Source organism: Epinephelus fuscoguttatus, linkage group LG19, assembly GCF_011397635.1.
Source record: "Epinephelus fuscoguttatus linkage group LG19, E.fuscoguttatus.final_Chr_v1".
NCBI lineage: Eukaryota > Metazoa > Chordata > Actinopteri > Perciformes > Serranidae > Epinephelus > Epinephelus fuscoguttatus.
In genome coordinates, this window is record NC_064770.1 from 15,862,313 (window position 1) to 15,883,448 (window position 21,136).

The 21,136-nt window shown below is 42.8% G+C and overlaps 1 protein-coding gene across 3 annotated transcripts in view; it reads right to left on the reverse strand.

The window, feature by feature from the left end:
* The window catches only part of znf385c (zinc finger protein 385C), a 203,017-nt gene that overhangs the window by 56,776 nt on the left and 125,105 nt on the right, over positions 1 to 21,136 (reverse strand). The window contains exon 1 of one of the 3 annotated variants that reach the window (XM_049562477.1): positions 8,818 to 9,232. The exons of the other annotated variants lie outside the window; for them this stretch is intronic. Within the exon in view, the coding sequence (XP_049418434.1) occupies positions 8,818 to 8,827 (10 nt within the window). The 5' untranslated portion in view covers positions 8,828 to 9,232. Of the gene's footprint in view, positions 1 to 8,817; positions 9,233 to 21,136 lie in introns of those variants that run through there. 3 annotated transcript variants of the gene reach the window in all.

The window sequence follows — 21,136 nt, forward strand, 5'->3', positions numbered from 1 at the left end:
ACGGAGCTCAACTAAGCTTTCAGATTGGACTGGGCCTACAGAGGGAGCAGAGGAGGATGGAGAAATAAAACTGAGAGGATGGATGGACGGATGGATGGGCAGGTGGATGAAAGATGGGTAGATTGTTGATGAAGTGATGGGAAAAAGGTGCAGACTCTTATTTGGTGCTGCTTTGTGTTTTGAGGCAGATGCGTGCCTACGGAGGAGGAGTGCGTGGCTTTTGTCTGCCATGGAAGTGCTTATATAAAGCGTATTTAGAGGATGTGGGTGCGAAAGCTATTGTGTTGACCCTGGTATTTTGTCTGCGCCGGCGTGCACGTGTGCGTTTCTACCTTCTGTCTATCCCTGTGCTCGTAGCTGGCCCTGTCTGCACAGCGAGCTGGCACATCTTCTCCGCTGCGCTGGGCTGTGAGCCGCGCTAGAATAACCCACTTCAAAGAGACCCATTGTCACACACTAATGTGGCAAACGGCAGCTAGCGCCACAGAAATCAGCACACACTGAGACTGGATATTCCCTCTGTGATGGGGGAGGAAGGGTGGCGTGGGAGGGGATGAAGAGCAGGGAGGGAGAGGGAGAGAGAGAGAGAGAGAGAGAGAGAGAGAGAGAGAGAGAGAGAGAGAGAGAGAGAGAGTGAGAGAGGTTTGTTCACAAACACACTGCTGTGCCAACATTAATCATGTAGACTCTCATAAAATCATTAGAGCTGATCATTCCCAGTCAGGCTCTCTCTCCACAGCGGCTCAGTACTGACGAAAAGAAGCGAGAATGCCAATTTCTGTAGGAGATGTAAGCCGACACATGTACACACTCAGGAACAACACACACAGACACCTTTGTAGTGCAAAACATTAACGTGGAGAAGTGAGACAGCTGAACTAAACAGCAGGTGACTTGAGATGTATTTTATGAGCAAAGCTTGTACATGTTCCACGTGTTTCATATATAATTATGTTTGCGCGCCCAAAACACCTACTGTACTTATGTACTCGCAACTGCATTTTATCAACTCATTTATGTATATTCATATTTTGTTGGTGCGTTCCGACTGCAGTCCCATTACACAACAAATTTAAACCACTGATTGCATTTAAATGTGTGTCTGTGTGGGTGTGAGAACAAAAACGGCCGCTTGAATTTCTGTATTTATGTTTGTGGTTTTTCCATTTGATTTATGAGTATCATAAATTGGCCAAGTGTGTTCCTCTGTGCACGAGCCCTGCCAATGTGTAGGCTATGCGTCCCTGTGTGTGTGTTTGTGTACAGAAAATGCTTACTATTTATATTGGAGATTGCATCTTGTGTGTGTTCACACAGAAAATGCAAACCATATGTTTTGGTGATTGCATTTTGTCGATTGATTTATGTACATTTGTTTTTTAAGGCACAGTAATTCAGAGCTGAGATCTACCTTTTCTGTTTGTGTGTGTCTGTGATTTATTTTGATTGCATTTTTCTAATTTATTATAGATTTTGTAAAACCATAACCCCTAATTTTTGACCACACAAATGTGAAATCTATTTACATACATTATTTAAGAGTTAGGAGATTTTGTGTTTCTCAACTGCCTTTTTTGGTTACAACTGATGTAAACAAACATTTTACAGTAATCACAAATAACTTAAATTTAGTTGTTGTTTATTGTTTATTAAAAGGGCTGCTAATTAGTGATGTCAGTTTAAGTAATTCTGCTTTCAATAGCCTGATACCCCTTAACCGGTAGCTAACCATTTCATTGAACAAAAAAAAAGATACATGCCTTTTCTTTTATTTTCTGTTGTTTTTCTCTGACAGCGAATCAGCAAACTCTTTTAGCATGGTTAGCAAACACGGCCCAACCTTCTGTCTCAACTTGGTAGCTAACATCAGCCTTGGCCAGTCGCCGCTCATTTGGGATTACAGCTGGTAACACCATCCCAGTAGCGGGGCAATATTGTTGTGGAAACATGGTGGCCACCCCCTATCTTCCCCCAGGTTGGGTCAGTGTTAAAAGCGTGATTGCTGAATGAGTGGTGCAGCTAGCTGGCTCTCTCCAGACCTAGCTGGTGCACAGTGCCGAGCTGTCAAGGCCAGCTATCCAGTGGAGACTGGAGGGTGGGCGGAGGACACTATGTTTCCGCAAATTAACACAACTACTTTGCTGTCCATTTACCACCCAATCTGCAGTGCACTGTGCAGTAAACTGAAGAGAAGCAAAATTAATCTATAGATCGACATGCATACCTGGTCAAAAATATTTGACATCCCAACTGTTAATCAATTTAAGAGGTGTAAGATTTTTTTTTCCTGTTGGTACTGCAGCTCTTTTGTTAGTAAGTCTGTTGTGTGTGCACACAGTCTTTATAATGCATCCAATATTTTTAATATAATTCGCACTTGTGCATATGTACATTAAGTACAAGTATCGGACATGAATTCCCAGCCACCGTAATTAATCCGGCGAGCGTTGGGTTGTTAAATGCTCATGAGATGGGGTGCAGTACAGGCAGAGGTCAGTATCCTGATGGCTAACAAAAAGCTGCAGCAAAGACAGCCATTAGAGCTGGATCACTGAGTCTTCTGTTTACACTTACCACCATTTACACACTAGCTGCACTCTATTATGCCCATTGGACCCTGGAGTATTGCAGATCCGTGGTCAGGGCACCAGGTTCTGATGGCTGGAGCTGACTGGAAAATCGATGGCCTTTTGTTACTTTCTCAGCTGCTGATCCTCCTCCCGCTTGGAGAGCCGGGGTAGTTATATAGACAGTCTGGTTTGATGACTTACAAATGCACTTGAGACACAGTGAGGATTGAGAACCACAGGGGAGAATAAGAGGAAGATATCCTTTTCAAGTTATATTCCCTTTATGTTTCAATCCTCTCTATTTCTACCTGTCTCAGTTTCTAGTTCTCTCTGTCTCTCATTGTCTTCTCTCTCTTTTCTTTATGTGCTCCTTCTCATCCTTCAGTCTGTTGCTCTTAACGGCCTTTAACTCTTCTCTCGCTCATTTAAGTCAAGGTCAGAGAATGAAGTGGAGAAGTCGCCCACTTCAGTTGAAAGCTGCCTTACCTGCCAAAGACCGATTAATTCACAAATGCAGAAAACACACACACACACACACACACACACACACACACACACACACACACACACACACACACACACACACACACATTCAGAACTGGGAGATGATGTGCTCATGCTTCCCTTCAAGGTCTAAATCTTTAGCCTTAGCACCAAGGGATCCAAAGGCTAAGTGGTAAGGCTTTGGTGCTGAGTGCAGCATGGGACCGTTTCTCATATTGTCAGAGCTCCCGCTGGGTCTCACATATGCCTGCAGCTCTCAGCATCCAGAAGCCATCACTTCAGCAGGCGGGCCAATCAAACTCATGCTGTCACTTCAGTGAAATGACTTGAACTGTCACTCACAAACGGGCAATTTCCCCACAGGGGGGCCCGGAGGCCATGACGGGGCTACATACAGTACGAAGGCTGCATACAAACACTGTATGTGTAAAGCAGACATATGTGGTTGGAAGCATGGAATAGGTAATGTTTCAGTAACTTCATTAACTTGTGACCTCTGCTCTTTGCTGACCTCTGACCTCTCTGAAAGGCGCCTGCAGGTCCATGTAGACAGGTCTAATTATTGTCACTCCAACAGTCCACCCACTCACCCTGCTACCAATGCCCTTCTGAATAAAATTTGCGCACAAAAACCCACCTTCAACACATTTACATACACATGTGCATATTAGTTTGATGTATGAAGTGTTATATTTTCCTGCATACGTCCAGATGAATGTAGATGTTGCATTACAGTGGTGTATTTACCATACACCACTGTAATGCAACATCTACATTCATCTGACAAAACAGAGACAAAACAGGAGAGAGACACATAAAAAAGTGAATGAATACAAAATACATGTAAAATGTCCAGTGGTGCTCACTGATTTTTTTTGGCCAGATGGAGCCACTTAAAATCTTGGGGTGGCACATTTAAACCAAAAGCCATGACTGAATTTCAGGAATTTAATTATACTGTTGAAGTAAAAAGGCTTGTTAAAAACTATTGTGTTAAGTAATTGTATACTCAGATACTTCAATTTCTTTAATTTCTTTAATACTTATTTTACAATTAATTTTACTATTTATCTAATGTGCACAGACTTACACCAGCACAATTAACATTTTGAGTTTCACAACAATCCTTTTCATGTATGTGTATTTACATGTGTTAGGCAATTGATTGTACTTCAAATAGGCCAGTTGTCTTTTTTCTTAAAAAAAAAAAATAGAAAATACACAGATTTATTTGGTGGAGTACATTTACTGTAGGGAACTAAATATTTACTGGTAAAAAGCAAGTGGAAACCTCCGGGGTTGAAAAATTAAGCCAACAAAGAAGTGCCAGAAACTGCTGTTCTTTGAACGGCCACTTGGGGCTGGCTACCCCGTACACATCAATGTAAAAATGCTCAACTTTGCATCAGAAATAAACATGTTTACAGCCTGGTACAAAAACGGCTTTGGTCCCTAATTTCAACATTTATGACAACTGTACGAAAGGTGAATTTTAATATAACTCACCTATTTACATTTCTTGAGGGTTAAAGTTAGGCATATTTAAGGGCATGGCGACTTGAGTGACAGGCTGTCTGCAAAGCACAATCCCGTCCATCTTTTGTTCTACTATGGCTCAACCCTCTCGTCCAAATATGGTCACTTCTGGCTCTAAAAATCCAAGATGGTGACCGCTGAAATGCCAAACTTGAGTCTTCAAAATGGCAGGCCACAAACCAATGGGTGAAGTCATGATATGCTAACTATACTGACACCATTGCAGCAGAATGTCGCTGTTTTTATTCTACGCTTGTATGCCTACATTACCCACAACTGAGATTAGGAGCCAGCTACAGAGGTCTGGTAAGGTTACTTCACTCAAACAAACAAACCACACCCCGAGATCTTTTCATTTTCAAACGTATGCAATTTTTCTGTGCAGCTTCCTCTGCCGCCACTCAAGGATTTATACAACTTTTTTTAACATGTGCAGCACTCTCTCCCTGAGACCTGTAAACAGACTTTGGTGTGTAGCTTCTTTTAAACATAATGCAATCATACAGAAAGAAATCCACCACAGACGAGTCAGATGTTCTTATTTTTTTACACAATAGCCTCAAAAGACCTGAATATGTGCTGCCATAAGACATGCTGTATTATGAGTAGAAGGTGTGACTCATCCTTGAACACCAGCACTTCATCACAAAACAACTCCTGAAAAGCACCGAACATCAGAGGTTGATGATATACAACATTGTGAGAGCTTCCATGAATAGAATCCTCCTTTAAACTCACATTGACTCCCGGACTGATCTCTACAGGGAAAGATAAAACAAGATCAAGAATAGTGACTACAGCAAGGCAACAACAAAAAAAGAAAAAAATAATAAAAGTTTTGGAGTGATAACATGTCCCACTGTTCCTGTTTCCTGGAAGCAATGGCTGCCTGGCACATTAAAGTGAAAAAGAGCCACACACATACATCGACTACTGCGTAAAAGCGGGTTACAGCTTTACACCGGTGGGACAACATATAAAATGCAGTAAGATGAGAAACAATAAATATGAAATAATATATTACACAGTTAGTGGTAGACATTTCTGTCGTTCTCAGAGGAGTGTTTACAGAGATGACGCAGACTAATAGGAGCAGAGGAAATAAAAAAATAAAAAAGTCACTCTGACTACATATCTGTCATTTGAGGTGAGGTATTTGTTGAGCTAATAGAGCAGTGGGTTATTTGTCTCTACTGTGTATGTGTGTGTGTGTGTGTGTGTGTGTGTGTGTGTGTGTGTGCGCGCGCGCGTGTGTGTTTAAATGTGTGAAATACAGAGGAGGTAGAAATGGGCTGAGCAGGAGCTGGAGAGCTGCCACCTTCATCCCTCTGGCCCACGAGGGATGAACAAAGAGACAGGAGGCTCGGGAGATCCATCCATCATAATGTCTCATTGCCTCTCACGCTTTGCTTTTGCATGCATGCACACAACACACACACACACACACACACACACACACACACACACACACAGTCAGTCAGTCAGTCAGTCCAGACAGAAGCTCACAGCTGCTTTAACCAAGACAACCAAAGCAAATCATACACTCGAGAAAGAGCTAATTTGTGTGAGAGGCTGATGGTGCAGATGTGGAGTCGGTGGGAAGCAGACCAAAACCTTTAGTCCAGCAGTGCTGCCTTTTAATTTACCCCCTCATTTACACTGCCTCCACCTGCACAACCACTTCAAAACAGACATCCTATTGCTCCCTGCTGCTTGAGAACTCCTCCAGCCTCCACACATTAAAGATTGAGCCAAGGGCAAGTGGACACAGACATCCCAAGGTCAAGTACTGCCTGCTGGGCCATACATTAAGCTCCACATTTGGGAATATGCCATCATTGTGCTGCTCCTACGAAACATAACTGCTTTTCACTGCCATTCTTCTCATTTTCCATCAATCTCTCACAGCCCCTGCTATCAGGGTGTGGCCAGCCCCCACTCAGGAGTCACAGACTGTAACCCTAACCCCATGTAATTAGCCCTGATCAAGCTAGGGGCCCTGTTTAGTGCAGATTAACCCTGCTTCCCAGGCATTCCCACCCCCCTACCTCAGATCCCACAGATAAAAAAAAGGAGTGGAAGAATGGCACCCACTCCCAGAAAGACAGGCCTGTAATCAGCCCTCCCACAGCCCCACAACCTGTCTCCTGCCTGGGGGGACGGCAGGGGGTCATGGGTGGATGGGCGGAAGTTGAGCCCCCACACAAGCTCTTTTTCTCCTCATCTCTCCAGGTCAACATTGGATAGGAACAGAGCCCTGCCTCTCAAAGGGCAAAAACACAGTGAGTTATCATGGCGGTCCTCAAATAACGGCTGTTATCTGGTGTTGAGAAGAAGCCGACGCAGCCACAGAGCTCCCCTGTGACCCACCAAGTGGCTTTTTAGACGAAATAATGGCCGAGCCGAAATCAGCTCAAGACAAAGGCCTGAGTAGTTAGGGCTCCACTTGACAGTAGAACTGCACTTTTATGAGCTGATTAAAAGGACGACAGGGAGGGAAAGCGCTGACATGAGAGAAGAAGACAAAATTTTGGTCAAACACCTCAACTCTGAAGGCTTGGGTGCCCCCGTGCGCATTCATCCGCACTGGCAGAGGGATTAGGAGGTGGCGTTTGGGAGGGGAAGTAAATATCTGGAGAAATGCTAATGTGGCATCCATTTGCATGAGTCATTGGCCCATGCACCGAAGCCATTTTAAGAGCACCGAGATCTCAAAGCGCCGCACAATCTCACTTATAGCGAGATCCATCACATCCAGAGGCCTGGTGTACCTGTGTGTGAGTATATAACCATTACATCCGAGTCAGTAAACAAGACTATCAGCGTATTCCCTTTAGATCTTTGTAATAATCTCATCCTTTTCACCTTCACTTCCGTCTTCCATTTCTTCGTCTCTGAAATGTAACAAAGGGCTCAAAACGCAGCCCACCCAGAAAAAGCACTGATATGTAACAATAGTTGTATTTAGGCTGGAGAAAGAAAGAGAAGATTGAGCGATGACTATAAATCACTGTTTCAGGTTAAACACATGCAGCGGCGCAGGTCCATCTTTCAACTCAGCCCACACAAAAGAAAGGTACACCTTCATTCTCTGATATAATCAGAGAGGAGATGGAGTTCATTATGCAAATGGTGTGAAGAAGTTCTCTGTTCTGGATTTAGTAGGTCTATTTTTTTTAATCTCATTTCAGCTGTGCCAATTTCAACTCAGAAAAGTGTCAAATATAGTCAAGAATATTTTTTCCACCCTTAAAAAAAAAACTTTCCACCTCTAATAAGTCAAAGCATGGTGATTCATTTTATTAATTAAAACAAATGAACGATAAATAGTCTGAAGCCTCTGTGGGAAATGTGAAAATAAATGTTTATTGATTATTTTAGAGGCATGTCTAACTCTACACTAAATCATATTCTGCTTTACAAATAGCCATTAATTCCAGCACAATCTATTCCTTAATGAAAATGCATTTGCTGATGGAGGTAATTATTTATTTGATGGTGACATGCAGGTCACATTTCTGTGGGCCTGCGTTTTCAAACATGCTGCTTTCGGACTTTCTTACTTTTAAGAAGAGACTAAATCTTCCATTAAATTTCCAAAGCAATATGCTTCTTCTTCTTCTTCTTCTTCTTCTTCTTCTTCTTCCTATTATTATTATTATTATTATTATTATTATTAGAATGAACTTCCAGCTACGGAGGTACGAGTATAAATAATGAGGTCCGTAACTCCGCACCAATCAGGACGCACAAATTTGGATTTCGGGACCTATTTTGAGCTCCATATAACTTGATCGATACAGTTTAAATTCTGAAGTGACCGCTACATTGGCGTGTAAACGACTACATGCTGGAAATTCCACATGAAATCCAATTAACAAGAGACTCTCTGAATGCTCACCATGCGCGCCCGATTAATCACTTCATCAGACAGAATCATTGTTTCTAACACTGACAGCGACTTTCAGCCCGCCTGTTCCTCTGAATAACGTGTTTGAATCTTAGATACTTTCTGTGTTTTTGGTGACAGAACAAGATACTTAAAGATCATTTTAATTCTACTAGTACCGCTTCAACATTTCTAGATCATCCACATGGACCTGAGCCGCGATATTTCTGGCATCCTTCATGAATTTATCATTCAGATTACTACAGTCAGCGCAGCCACATCAGCACCGGTAAAGAGTGGAAGGTGTTGAACACTTACCGATCAGCATCGTGCGTCCAAGACCGTATCCGCGTCTCTCCAGCTCGGCGTGTCACCGTGCGTAAAAACGGTAAAAAAAAAAATTTACGCACTTTTATCCCCGGAGAGAGGACATGCACGACGCACAGGTGAGAACCGGAGGCGTCCTGTAGTTGTAAAGAGCCGCGGAATCTGTCGGATTCCGATTGACTTATTCCCCTCTCTTGTCTCTGTAATGACAACTATTTCTTTGCGACACAGTATCCTTTTTTCCCCCTCCGTCTTTGGTGACCAATCCCCGAGAAATCTCAGATCCTATTGATGCGCGTTATCCTCAGTTAAATCCTATTGCTCGTGCTGCTGCTCCGCTCGGCCTGAAGGAGGCGAGGAATGGGGCTGTTGGAGAGGGGCTGGGTGTAATTGCCTGTTCCTTCTCTCTCTCTCTTTCTCTCTTCTCCGCTCTCTCTCGAGCTCTCTCTGAGTCCTTTCTCCTTGTCATCTCTTCCTCTCTGTAGTCCTACCTCTTCTCTCCTCTCAGTGAGCACCTTTTTAACTTGACAGCAATGCACAGATGGGGAAATTAGCTGCTAGTTTTTCTCAGGCTTCATACCTGTACAGCTTGGCACCACATTAGCCCGCTTGTCAAACTTATTGTCTTGCAGTTCAGCACTGTAACCTCATGTCTGAATTATATGTATGCCCCTGCCATGTAGCCAGAGAAGACAGTGGGAAAAGAAAGAAAGAAAAAAAAAACAGCAGGTGCAGAGGGATGCACTGAAAGGCTTCAGGTGGCAGAAGCATGATGGGAGCACTGTAAACATTAAGGGAAGGAAAAGAGAATTTTCTGAGACAGGTTTCCATTCGTGCTCTCATAAGGATGATTTGTGTGCACTTGTCAAGGCAGCTGCACGGCAGTGTGTGAGTGAGAGCGACGGGAGAGTGACTGCAAGTGATGGTTTCTCACAGCCATCTCTCTTGCCAGTCTGCTCCTCCTTTGTGTCTCTTCTTGTCGATGCATAATTTGGTGAAGCTGACACATATTCGGGGATTCGGAATTGGCTCGAGAGCACAGAGAGCCTGCTCGTATTAAATTTCTGTTTGTTCGAATGGTGTGTGTGTGTGCGTGTGTGTGCATGTGTGTGTGTGTGTTTGTGTGTGGAAGCATAGATAGTGGGTTGAAGAGCCTTGGTGCAATGCTAAGCTGTCCTGGAGCTACGCCAAAGCACATCTCCCAGGGTGCTATCAGGAACTTAATTACAGCATTAAATTGCTCCCTCTCTGCTTCTCTCCCGCTCCTAGTTTACTTCCCCTTCTTCTCCCTTTTCTCCCCCTTCCTCTTCTCTCTCTCTCCTCTCTACAAACTGTGTATCCATCTCATCTTACACTTGCTTCTCTCTCTGTTTTTCTCTGCCTTTATCTCTTGTTGCGGTTTTTCCCCCCTCTCTTGCTGGTTTGGCAGAAATGTCTGCTGGTGCTGCTGAGTTCATGTCATCGCTGTGGGAAAAGACCTTCAAATGTGTCTCTATTGTTCTTGAGATCCACTGTGTAACCAGAAACAATAAAGGTGCATCTGCTGCCTCTATTGTGCATTTCAATTCTCTAATTTCACTTGCATATCAACAATCTAATTCACGATGTTGTTTATCAGTCAGTTTGTTATGGTGTAGTGGGAGTGCCGTTCCACAGGGTTACACTGCGAGTGTGTAAGTGGGAGTGTGGCAGCAGTGAGGGTTGGTAGAGAGATCAGATTGCTGATGGAGAGTTCCCTTTAAACAAGAAATATTGCCTCTGACAGAGTGTTATATGGGGTGTGAGCTACCTTTCCCCTTCGATCCAGGTTTCTGCTTCTCGCCATACACCATGGCAGCAGCGGACCCAGAAACTCTCCCCTGGGGGCAGAGTGGAGGACACGGGGGCACCTGGGCTGTCCTGCTGCCTCATGCCAACCATGGGCCTCCTGGCTGGCATGTCAGAGCCAGGGCTAATTAGAAACACGGGAATGGCTCCAAGCTTTACATCACTCAGCCTCGGCCAAGATGATTTGTTCCAACCGAATTGTTCTATATGTTAAAAGACGGTCACTCCATTGGAGATAGGAATACGTGGTTACTCTCAATGGTCCATATTATCACTGCAACACTGTTCATTTTACAACACTGTCTCCTTGATGTAACACTTCAATCTTACTAATTTGCAACAGCAAATTTGACCAAGTGAAAAGTAATAAAGTGAAAAATGAAACCAACGCTAAGGTGCCAAAAACTGCAGTTCCTCCAATGGCCACTTGAGGCTGACTCCAAAACAGGATAACTCCCATAGAGTGTATAAAATAATGGGCATAGCTACCATTACATCACCCATTGGTTTGTAGACTCCTGTTTTGAAGCCTTGAGTTTGGCATTTTTTCGGCTGTAGCCATCTTGGTTTTTTGGAGCCAGAAGTGACCATATTTGGACAAAAGGGTGGAGCTGTGAAGGAGCGATGGATGGATCTGACTCATAGACTGTGGCAATGCCTCACAGACAGTCTGTCACTCATAGCTGCCTACCTTTAGATGTGCGTTACTTTGGGCTTTCAGCAAATGTAAATGGGTGAGTTACATAAAAATTCAACCCCCATACAGCTGTCATGTTGAAATTAGCTATAGGGACAAATAAATTTCAACTTACCCAGAATTGTGCTGCTAGACTTTTATCCAAAACAAGGAAAGAAAATACACAGCTTAGCTTTTGTTAACTGTGCTCCAAAATTACGGAATACCATTCTAAAAGCTATCAGATATGCAGGCTTGGTGAACAATTTTGAATGACAGCTGAAAACGTATTTTTTTTAGTCTGGCTTTTAATTAATGTAATTGTGCTTCTTCTTATTATTTTATATTAATAATCTCATTTTAACCATAGTCTCTATACTCTTTACCTTCACTTATGTATTTGGTTTATCATTAACTTTTCATTCTCCATCTTGTACCTCTTGCTTCTGTGTTGCATCTTTATTGTGAAGCACTTTGAGCTGCACCGCTTGCATTGAAAGTGCTCTATTAATTAATGTTCATGATTATTATTTTTATGAAACCATTTTTTGTACCAAAGATGTAAAGTTTGTGCATTTTAACATATGTGTCTATGAGGATTGACTGGCTTCTGGAGCCAGCCTCAAGTGGACATTTGAGAAAGTGCAGTTTCTGGAACTTCTGTATTGGCTTAATTATTCAGCCCCAGAGTTTTTTTGCTTGGCCAATCCTCATAGACCCCGAAATTAAAATGCCCAACTTTAAAACAGAAAGAAACACGACATCTGTACTGAGGGTCAATTTTTCTATAACTCATTTGTTATATTTTATTAAGGATTAAAGATACACATAACTACAGTCGTGGGCACTTCGAGTGACACGCTGTCTGCCGATAGTGTCCCCAGACTCTTAATCAGATCTGCTACTCGCTTCACCCTAGTTCCACCCTCTTGTCCAAAGATGGTGACAGCCAAAATGGCTACATCCAGTATTTTTACACAGTGTATGGTCTTGAGTAACACATAATGCTGCTGCATTACCTTAATCTTTCTGTAACCCTATTTGAAGTGCTTTTGTTTCTTCAACGTAGCCACGAGTGAAACTGCCATGTCAAAGTCCTGCACTCTGCATGCTTACCCTGATCTCTGTGACTTACATGCAATACGTAAATGTAGGTCTCTCTACACAAGAACAATGTTGTCAGATAATCCAGGCATTATAGTAATACTAAGTTTTCAAATTGTATTCTTCTTAAAAAATGACCAAGGCAAGTTACCGGTATAAATGATCAAGTCCACTACAAATGAATAGGTTTTTTGTTTGTTTGTTTTTTCAGTGTTCAGGATTAGAAAAACTGAATATTTCTTAGAGTGGGATAATGGTTAAAATGTTATAAACTAATTATGATGGCAAACCCTGTTAACTATTCGTGACATGTTTTCTTTCTCTTAAAAAGGCAATTTAATTCAATGTCAATAGATATCATTTAATGAAGTGGGATTTTCAGCACTATTGGAATGATTCGCAATTGCTTCAAAAATGTTTCTCAAACCAAGTGAAAATGACAACATAACCCCCCTAACTGGCAGAGACTCTTAATCTAGATTGAATGATTTGCCAACATGATAAAACTGTGTCATGGTAAAATATAGGATTTTATTATACTTGCTCCTTTCAAGTTGCCATGGCGTAAGTGCTGTAATGCATGTCAGGTCAGCAGAAATAATCTCCAACACTATTGTTGTCTCTTCATGAGTGGGGGGTGGGCAGCGAATCTGCAGTTAACACTGGCGGACTTTGTTAATACTAATGGTATTTACTGAGTTGCCGAGAGCCGAGTATCTATGGTGATGAGTGACGGACCCTGGAGAGAAGAGAAGGTCAAGCTGTCACACTTAAGTCTAACGAAATGTAGTTGTCTTTCCACAACTCAGTGCTTTTCTGCCCACTCTTACGTCTGCAAATACTAAAAGGGTCCAATGCCGGATTTCAATACTAGAAGTGAAGTGAGAGATTTGTGATAAATGTGCAAAAACGTTAAGAATGCATTGATGTCTGTTTACATTGTATGTGTGATTCTGAGGATGGGGAGGTAAGGTGGAAACTACAGAAGAGATGAGTGGCTTGTGATTATCATGCAGTGTGTGTTCGCTGTTGTGTGCCGGCGCTGTCACCACGGTGGGTCCGGTTGGTTCGGGGTGAATGGGGTTTGGGATGGGTGGGGGCATAGATGGGTGGGGGAGTGAGAGAGTGTTTGGTGCTACGGTACAGCATGACAGTGAGGGTACAAGACCTGAAGGGAGGAAGGAAGTGGAAGCGTGAAATATGGAGATAGCTGCTGTCACCTGAGAAGATGACAGCGCCAAGCGAGCCTAATACCATGTGACATCTTTTCAGTGGTGGCATCCGGGCATCTCTACAACATCCTCCCACCCGCCACCCCTCCCTATTGTGCCTAGATTCTCTTCACATATCCCAACTTGTATTAGTCATTAACAGATGGCAACAAACCCCCAGAAATCCTCTCTCTGGTGTTGATGTGAAGTTCATCTAGCTGCCTCTCAGAAGCAGTCTGATCAATACCTGTCATGGTGTGACAGCCTTGTAATGTCCACCTTTTTGTTTTCCAATATGCGGCGGGAAGGCAAGAGCGTGATGAGAGTGACACAGCTGCTTTTGATGAGTGAGAGTGCGGGAACGTGGGTTTGGGAGTTGACACATGCTGTTGCCACTCCTTTGGGTTAATGGATATTGATGCATAGCAGTAAATTATCTTCTTTATTCTGCTGGCAACATCATTGTGCAGAAGTCATCTTTTGTAAAATATTTACGGCTTACGTGTATGGTGATCACCATGAATACAACGAAACATTTAACATGCACAAAGCCAGGCGTATGAGCTTCTGCTTCATAGTATGGGAACTTGTGACAAATGCAAATGTGTTTGGAAATGTTGTTTTCTGATCCCAAACACATGCCAGGATGTAATGAGTGACAGGCTAATTTATGAACAAGCAAAGAGGAAAGCTAGCCCTGCCTCTCTCTCTGCTGTTCCGAGCCACTGGCCTCCTCAATTAGAGCTGGCGCTGCCAACCTGCCGCTGAGGCCTGACTAGGTAATGACTGGCAGCAGCACACGAGGCAAACAGCCATCTATCTTTCTCCCTGACTCTCTCTCTCTAAACTAACAATTTTCCTTTCTCGCTCTCTCAGTCCCCCTCTCTCTAAACTAACAGCTTTCAGTCTCCCCCTTTTTTTTCTCTAAAGCACCAGCTCTCTCTCGCTTGCTGTAAAATAACATCTTTGTCTAAAGTAAACTCTGGACATTCTTCTCTTTCTCGCACTCTCTTCTTTTCGAAAATGTGACACTAAGCTCTTACTCTCTAAATTGACATCTCTCTATCTCTCTCTCTCTCTCTTAGTCCCTCCAGCAATTTGCCTACTTCATTGGCATATTTTTTTCCACTCCACTATCTCTCTCTACTAGACCAAAATCTCTATCTCTTCCCATACTCACCCTCTTTCTCTGACAAACAAACAAATGAATTGAAGAGCACTGGGAGGGAACGCCCTCGCAGTGTAACCGCTTGGCCGGCTACCTGACTGACTGACAGAGAGACTAACTACCTAAGTGACAGAAAGACTGACAGGAGGTTGGAGGAGGACTGAGAGGGTTGACTGTGAGCAGCTAAGGTAATTTAAAGATGGGTGGACAAGAAAGACAGATGCTGATGGGTGACAGTGTGACATTCCTAGTCATAAAACAACACCTAAGGGCAACTGTAACAGTGTGTGTTTTAGGTGATTAGCTCAGTCAAACTGCACATGACAATATCCACTGAAAGACTGCTCACTTTGTAGCAACAAATATGATCTCGAAAAAGAAATGAGAGAATAAAAGCGAGAGTTTGCTTCTCCTCATGTTTTATTGAGATTTGCATTATATCCTCTATGTTTGGGCTCCATCACACCCTACAGCTGTATGTGTAAAAATGATCATTATAATTGCAAAATGAATCACTTTCCCTTAAATACATTTTCTTTTATTCTGACCTCATCATTAAGTAAAAGACGATTTAACTGGTAACCCTTCATTTTGCAACAAACAGGACATAATTGATAAAGGTGGCAAAATACAAAGATGACCATAAAGCCTTGTTAGAACATCAAAAAAATGAAACATTAAATGTTTTACATATTGCATGCATAAATCTCTTAAATATATTTTTCTTTTGTTTGACAAAGAGAAATGTGCAGTATGTTATTTTACATCAGTGATGCTCAACTTATGGCCCCCGGTATGGCGTTTAATTCTTTTAAGTCTCAAAACCCGCGTGCACACACAACAGTACTGCAAGCGGAAAAAACATACTCGCGAGGGAGTGTTTCTGCTCTGCATGCACAAAATTAGGTTTGCTAGCACAGTGCTGTGACAAGCACTCGACCCTCCCTACATGTGTGCTCGACCCTCCCTACACACTCAGTTCTGCTCAACACTTAGACAATGTCAAAAGTAGTGCAATGCAAAAAGTTGCATTTTGAGACTGGAGGTAGGGACAGAGGCTGAAGTTTCCTCTCCTTTGATTGGTCACTTTCAACACCAGCAGTTTCTTTTTACTGGCAGAATCATCAGACAAGAAAATGTGTTGAGCAGAACCGAGCAGGTAGGGAGAGTTGACCACATGTCTAGAGAGGGTTGAGCACATGTGTAGAGAGGGTCGAGCGCGTGTGTAAAGAGGGTCGAGCGTGCGTGTAAAGAGGGTCGAGCGCGTGTAAAGAGGGTCGAGCGTGCATGTAGAGAGGGTCGAGCGTGAGTGTAGAGAGGGTCGAGCGTATATGTAAAGAGGGTCGAGCGTATATGTAAAGAGGGTCGAGCGTGAGTGTAGAGAGGGTCGAGCGCGCATGTAAAGAGGGTCGAGCGTATTCAATTTCAATTTCAATTTCAATTTTATTTATAAAGCCCAATATCACAAATCACAATTTGCCTCACAGGGCTTTACAGCATACGACATCCCTCTGTCCTTAAGACCCTCACAGCGGATAAGGAAAAACTCCCCAAAAAAACCCTTTAACGGGGGAAAAAAAACGGTAGAAACCTCAGGAAGAGCAACTGAGGAGGGATCCCTCTTCCAGGACGGACAGACGTGCAATAGATGTCGTACAGAACAGATCAACATGATAAATTAACAGTAATCCATATGACACAGGGAGAGAGAGAGAGAGAGAGAGAGAGAGAGAGAGAGAGAGAGCGAGAGAGAGATATGCAGGTAATGACAGTATCTTACAACAACATTAAAGGAAGTAATAATATTATAGTTATAGTTCTGGTTACTGCGGTACAATATGTTGAAAGTATGTATTAATACCTGGCAGTATACATGTGTGACAATAATCATATGTGTATAATAACAGAAGAAGTATGACTAATGACTAATGATGGCAGCAGCAGCAGGAGGCATCTGGCGGGACCACGGCAGCAGCACAACCGCTGTCCAGGCACCGCTGTGATATGAGTTAATCTGAGAGACAGTGGAGCACAAAGGCTCCGGAGAAGAAGCCGAGTTAGTGACATCCAGAATGGCCGGGTTAGCTAGATGCAGTAATAGGATACGAGAGAGAGAGAAGGAGAGAAGGGGCCCGGTGTATTATAGAGGGGTCCTCCGGCAGACTAGGCCTAAGTCAGCCTAACTAGGGGCTGGTACAGGGCAAGCCTGAGCCAGCCCTAACTATAAGCTTTATCAAAGAGGAAAGTCTTAAGTCTAGTCTTAAATGTGGAGACGGTGTCTGCCTCCCGGACCGTAACAGGAAGATGATTCCACAGGAGAGGAGCCTGATAGCTAAAGGCTCTGGCTCCTGATCTACTTTTGGAGACTTTAGGGACCACGAGTAACCCTGCGTTCTCAGAGCGCAGTGTTCTGGTGGGATAATATGGCACTATGAGCTCTCTAAGATATGATGGAGCTTGACCATTTAGAGCTTTATAAGTTAACAGTAGGATTTTAAATTCAATTCTGGATTTTACAGGGAGCCAGTGCAGAGAAGCTAAAACAGGAGAGATATGATCGCGTTTCTTAGTTCCTGTTAGTACACGTGCTGCTGCATTCTGAATTAGCTGGAGAGTTTTTAAGGACTTACTAGAGCTACCTGATAATAGAGAGTTACAATAATCCAGCCTTGAGGTAACAAAAGCGTGGACCAATTTTTCTGCATCTTTTCGGGTCAGGATAGGCCTAATTTTCGCAATATTACGCAGATGAAAAAATGCAGTCCGTGAGGTTTGCTTTAAATGAGAATTAAAAGACAAATCTTGATCAAATGTTACTCCGAGGTTTCTTACGGTAGTGGCAGGGGCCAGAGCAATGCCATCTAGAGAAACTATGTCATCAGATAAAGAGTCTCTGAGTTGTTTGGGGCCAAGAACAATAACTTCAGTTTTGTCTGAATTTAACATCAGGAAATTGGTGCTCATCCAAGTTTTTATGTCTTTAAGGCAATTATGGAGTTTAGTTAATTGATTGCTTTCTTCTGGCTTCATTGATAAATACAACTGAGTATCATCCGCATAACAATGGAAATTTATAGAGTGATTTCTAATGATGTTACCTAACGGAAGCATATATAGAGTAAACAGGATTGGTCCGAGCACAGAACCTTGCGGAACTCCAAAACAAACTTTAGTGTGTAAGGATGGTTCATTGCGAACGTCAACAAATTGAAAACGATCAGATAAATAAGATTTAAACCAGCTTAGTGCTGAACCTTTTAAGCCAATTAAGTGATCCAGTCTCTGCAGCAGAATTTGATGGTCAATTGTGTCAAACGCCGCACTAAGATCTAATAAAACAAGTACAGAGACGAGTCCTTTGTCTGAAGCAATCAGAAGGTCATTTGTAATTTTAACTAGAGCTGTCTCAGTGCTATGATGCACTCTAAATCCTGACTGAAATTCCTCAAATAAATTATTATCCTGTAGTCGCAGACCAGCTGTGTGATTTTCTCAAGGATCTTTGACATAAAGGGAAGATTAGATATTGGTCTATAGTTGGCTAACACCTCTGGATCCAGGGTGGGCTTTTTTAGTAGAGGTTTAATTACAGCTACCTTAAAAGACTGTGGTACATAGCCTGTTAATAAGGATATATTGATCATATCTAATATATGAGTGTTAACTATAGGTAAGACCTCCTTGAGTAGCCTAGTTGGGATGGGGTCTAAGAGACACGTTGATGATTTGGATGAAGAAATCACTGCAGTCAATTCTTGAAGAGAAATTGGGGAGAAGCAATCTAAATATATATTAGATTTTACAGCTGTGTTTGAGGTTAGATAGGTACTATCTGAGGGCAGGAGGTCATGAATTTTGCCTCTAATAGTTAGAATTTTGTCATTAAAAAAGCTCATGAAATCATTACTGCTAAGGGCTAAAGGAATACAAGGCTCAATAGAGCTCTGACTCTCAGTCAGCCTGGCTACAGTGCTGAAAAGAAACCTGGGGTTGTTCTTATTGTCTTCTATTAGAGCTGAGTAATAGTTTGCTCTGGCATTGCGGAGGCCCCTCTTATAAGTTTTGAGACTGTCTGTCCAGATTAAACGAGATTCTTCCAGTTTGGTTAATCGCCAATTCCTTTCAAATTTTCGCGATATTTGTTTTAACTTACGGGTTTGAGAGTTATACCAAGGAGCGAACTTTCTTTGCTTTTAACTTCTATATAAGAGGAGCTACAGAGTCGAGCGTTGTTCGTAGCGAGCCTACGGTGCTATCAACAAAATGATCAATTCGGGAGAGGTTAAAGTCGGCACGGGAAACCTCTGTTACTGAAGGTATTGGTATTGAATTTAACGACGAAGTAATCTTTTCCTTAAGGTTTCTGACAGCACTATCTGATAAACATCTAGTATAGTAACTGTTGCTGAGTGGCGTAATCGAGTAAAAGAAATCAAAAGTAATCAGATAATGATCCGATAGCGAGGATTCTGTGGAAAGACTTTTAGGTTATCAATTTCAATTCCATACGTCAGAACTAGATCAAGGGTATGGTTAAAACAATGAGTAGGTTCATGTACACCCTGACTGAAGCCAATGGAGTCTAATAATGAGATAAACGCGGTAGCCAGGAGTCATTATCAACGTCGACATGAATGTTAAAATCGCCTACAATAATAACTTTATCTGATTTAAGAACTAAACTGGATAAAAACTCTGAGAATTCAGATAAAAATTCAGAATACGGGCCAGGAGCACGGTACACTATAACAAATAAAAGTGGCTGCGAGGTTTTCCAGGTCGGATGTAAAAGACTAAGAACGAGGCTTTCAAATGAATTATAATCTAGTTTAGGTTTAGGACTGATTAACAGACTAGAGTTAAAAATGGCTGCAACTCCCCCTCCTCGGCCGCTGCCTCGAGGAATGTGGGTATTATTATGACTGGGAGGAGTGGACCCATTTAGACTAACATATTCATCTTGACACAGCCAGGTTTCAGTGAGACTGAGTAAATCAATATGATTATCTGATATTAATTCGTTTACTAACACTGCTTTAGACGATAGAGACCTGATATTTAACAGTCCGCATTTAATTCTCCTGTTTTGTCTTTCTGTCACAGAAGAGGTTTTAATTTTTATGAGGTTGTTATGCACAACTCCTCTTTGTTTAATTTTAGATTTAGATAATTTAGGCGGTCGGGGGACAGACACCGTTTGTATAAAACTATTAAAACTATGGCTGGGTAACTGAACTAGAAGCTCAGAGAGGCGTTTAGGACTGCGACTCTGAGTCCTGATCTCAACTCTGGGTTGTCAGGGATTTAAATTACAAATAAAGTTTGCCAGGTTCCTAGAAATGAGAGCAGCTCCATCCAAAGTGGGATGAATGCCGTCTCTCCTAATAAGACCAGGTTTTCCCCAGAAAGTTTGCCAATTATTAACAAAACCCACATCGTTTGCTGGACACCACCTGGACAGCCAGCGGTTAAATGATGACATGCGGCTAAACATGTCATCACTGGTCAGGATTTGGGAGGTCCAGAGAAAACTACGGAGTCCGACATCGCTTTTGCGTATTCACACACGAAGCAATATTAATTTTAGTGACCTCCGATTGGCGTAACTGGTGTCATTGACGCCGACGTGAATAACAGTCTTACTGAATCTACGTTTAGCTTTAGCCAGCAGTTTTAAATTAGATTCAATGTCGCCCGCTCTGGCCCCAGGAATACATTTGACTATGGCCGCTGGTGTTGCTAACTTCACGTTTCTCAGAATAGAGCTGCCAATAACCAGAGTTTTATCCTCAGCGGGTGTGTCGCTGAGTGGGGAAAAGCGGTTGGAAACGTGAACAGGCTGGTGGTGAGCCGTGGGCTTCGCTTGGAGCTGTGCTTCTGGCGAATCAGAACCCAACCTCCCGGCTGAACGGGAGTTACCGGAGGACAGTTAGCAGAGGCTAAGGCTAGGCTATGGCTCCGCACCGGCCTACAGGGGACTGGCTAACTACCGCAGCTGCTGAATGGTTTTCCATGGTGCGGAGCCGCGCTTCTAATTCACTAAGCCTCGCCTCCAACGCAGCAAATAAGCTACACTTGTTACAATTACCACTGTCGCTAAAGGAGGCAGAGGCATAACTGAACATTTGACACACCGGGCAACAGAGGGCAGGAGAAGGAGAAGCCATGGCTAAGCTAATGTAGCTACCAAGGCTAAGAGCGTGCAAACAACAGCTAAGAGATTAGCGAGAAAGTCGTAGAAAGGAGGAGAGCTATAGGTGCTTAAACAGAACCAGTGTGGGTTATGACTTGAAGTAGACGTTAAAGCAACTGAGGTGAGAAAGC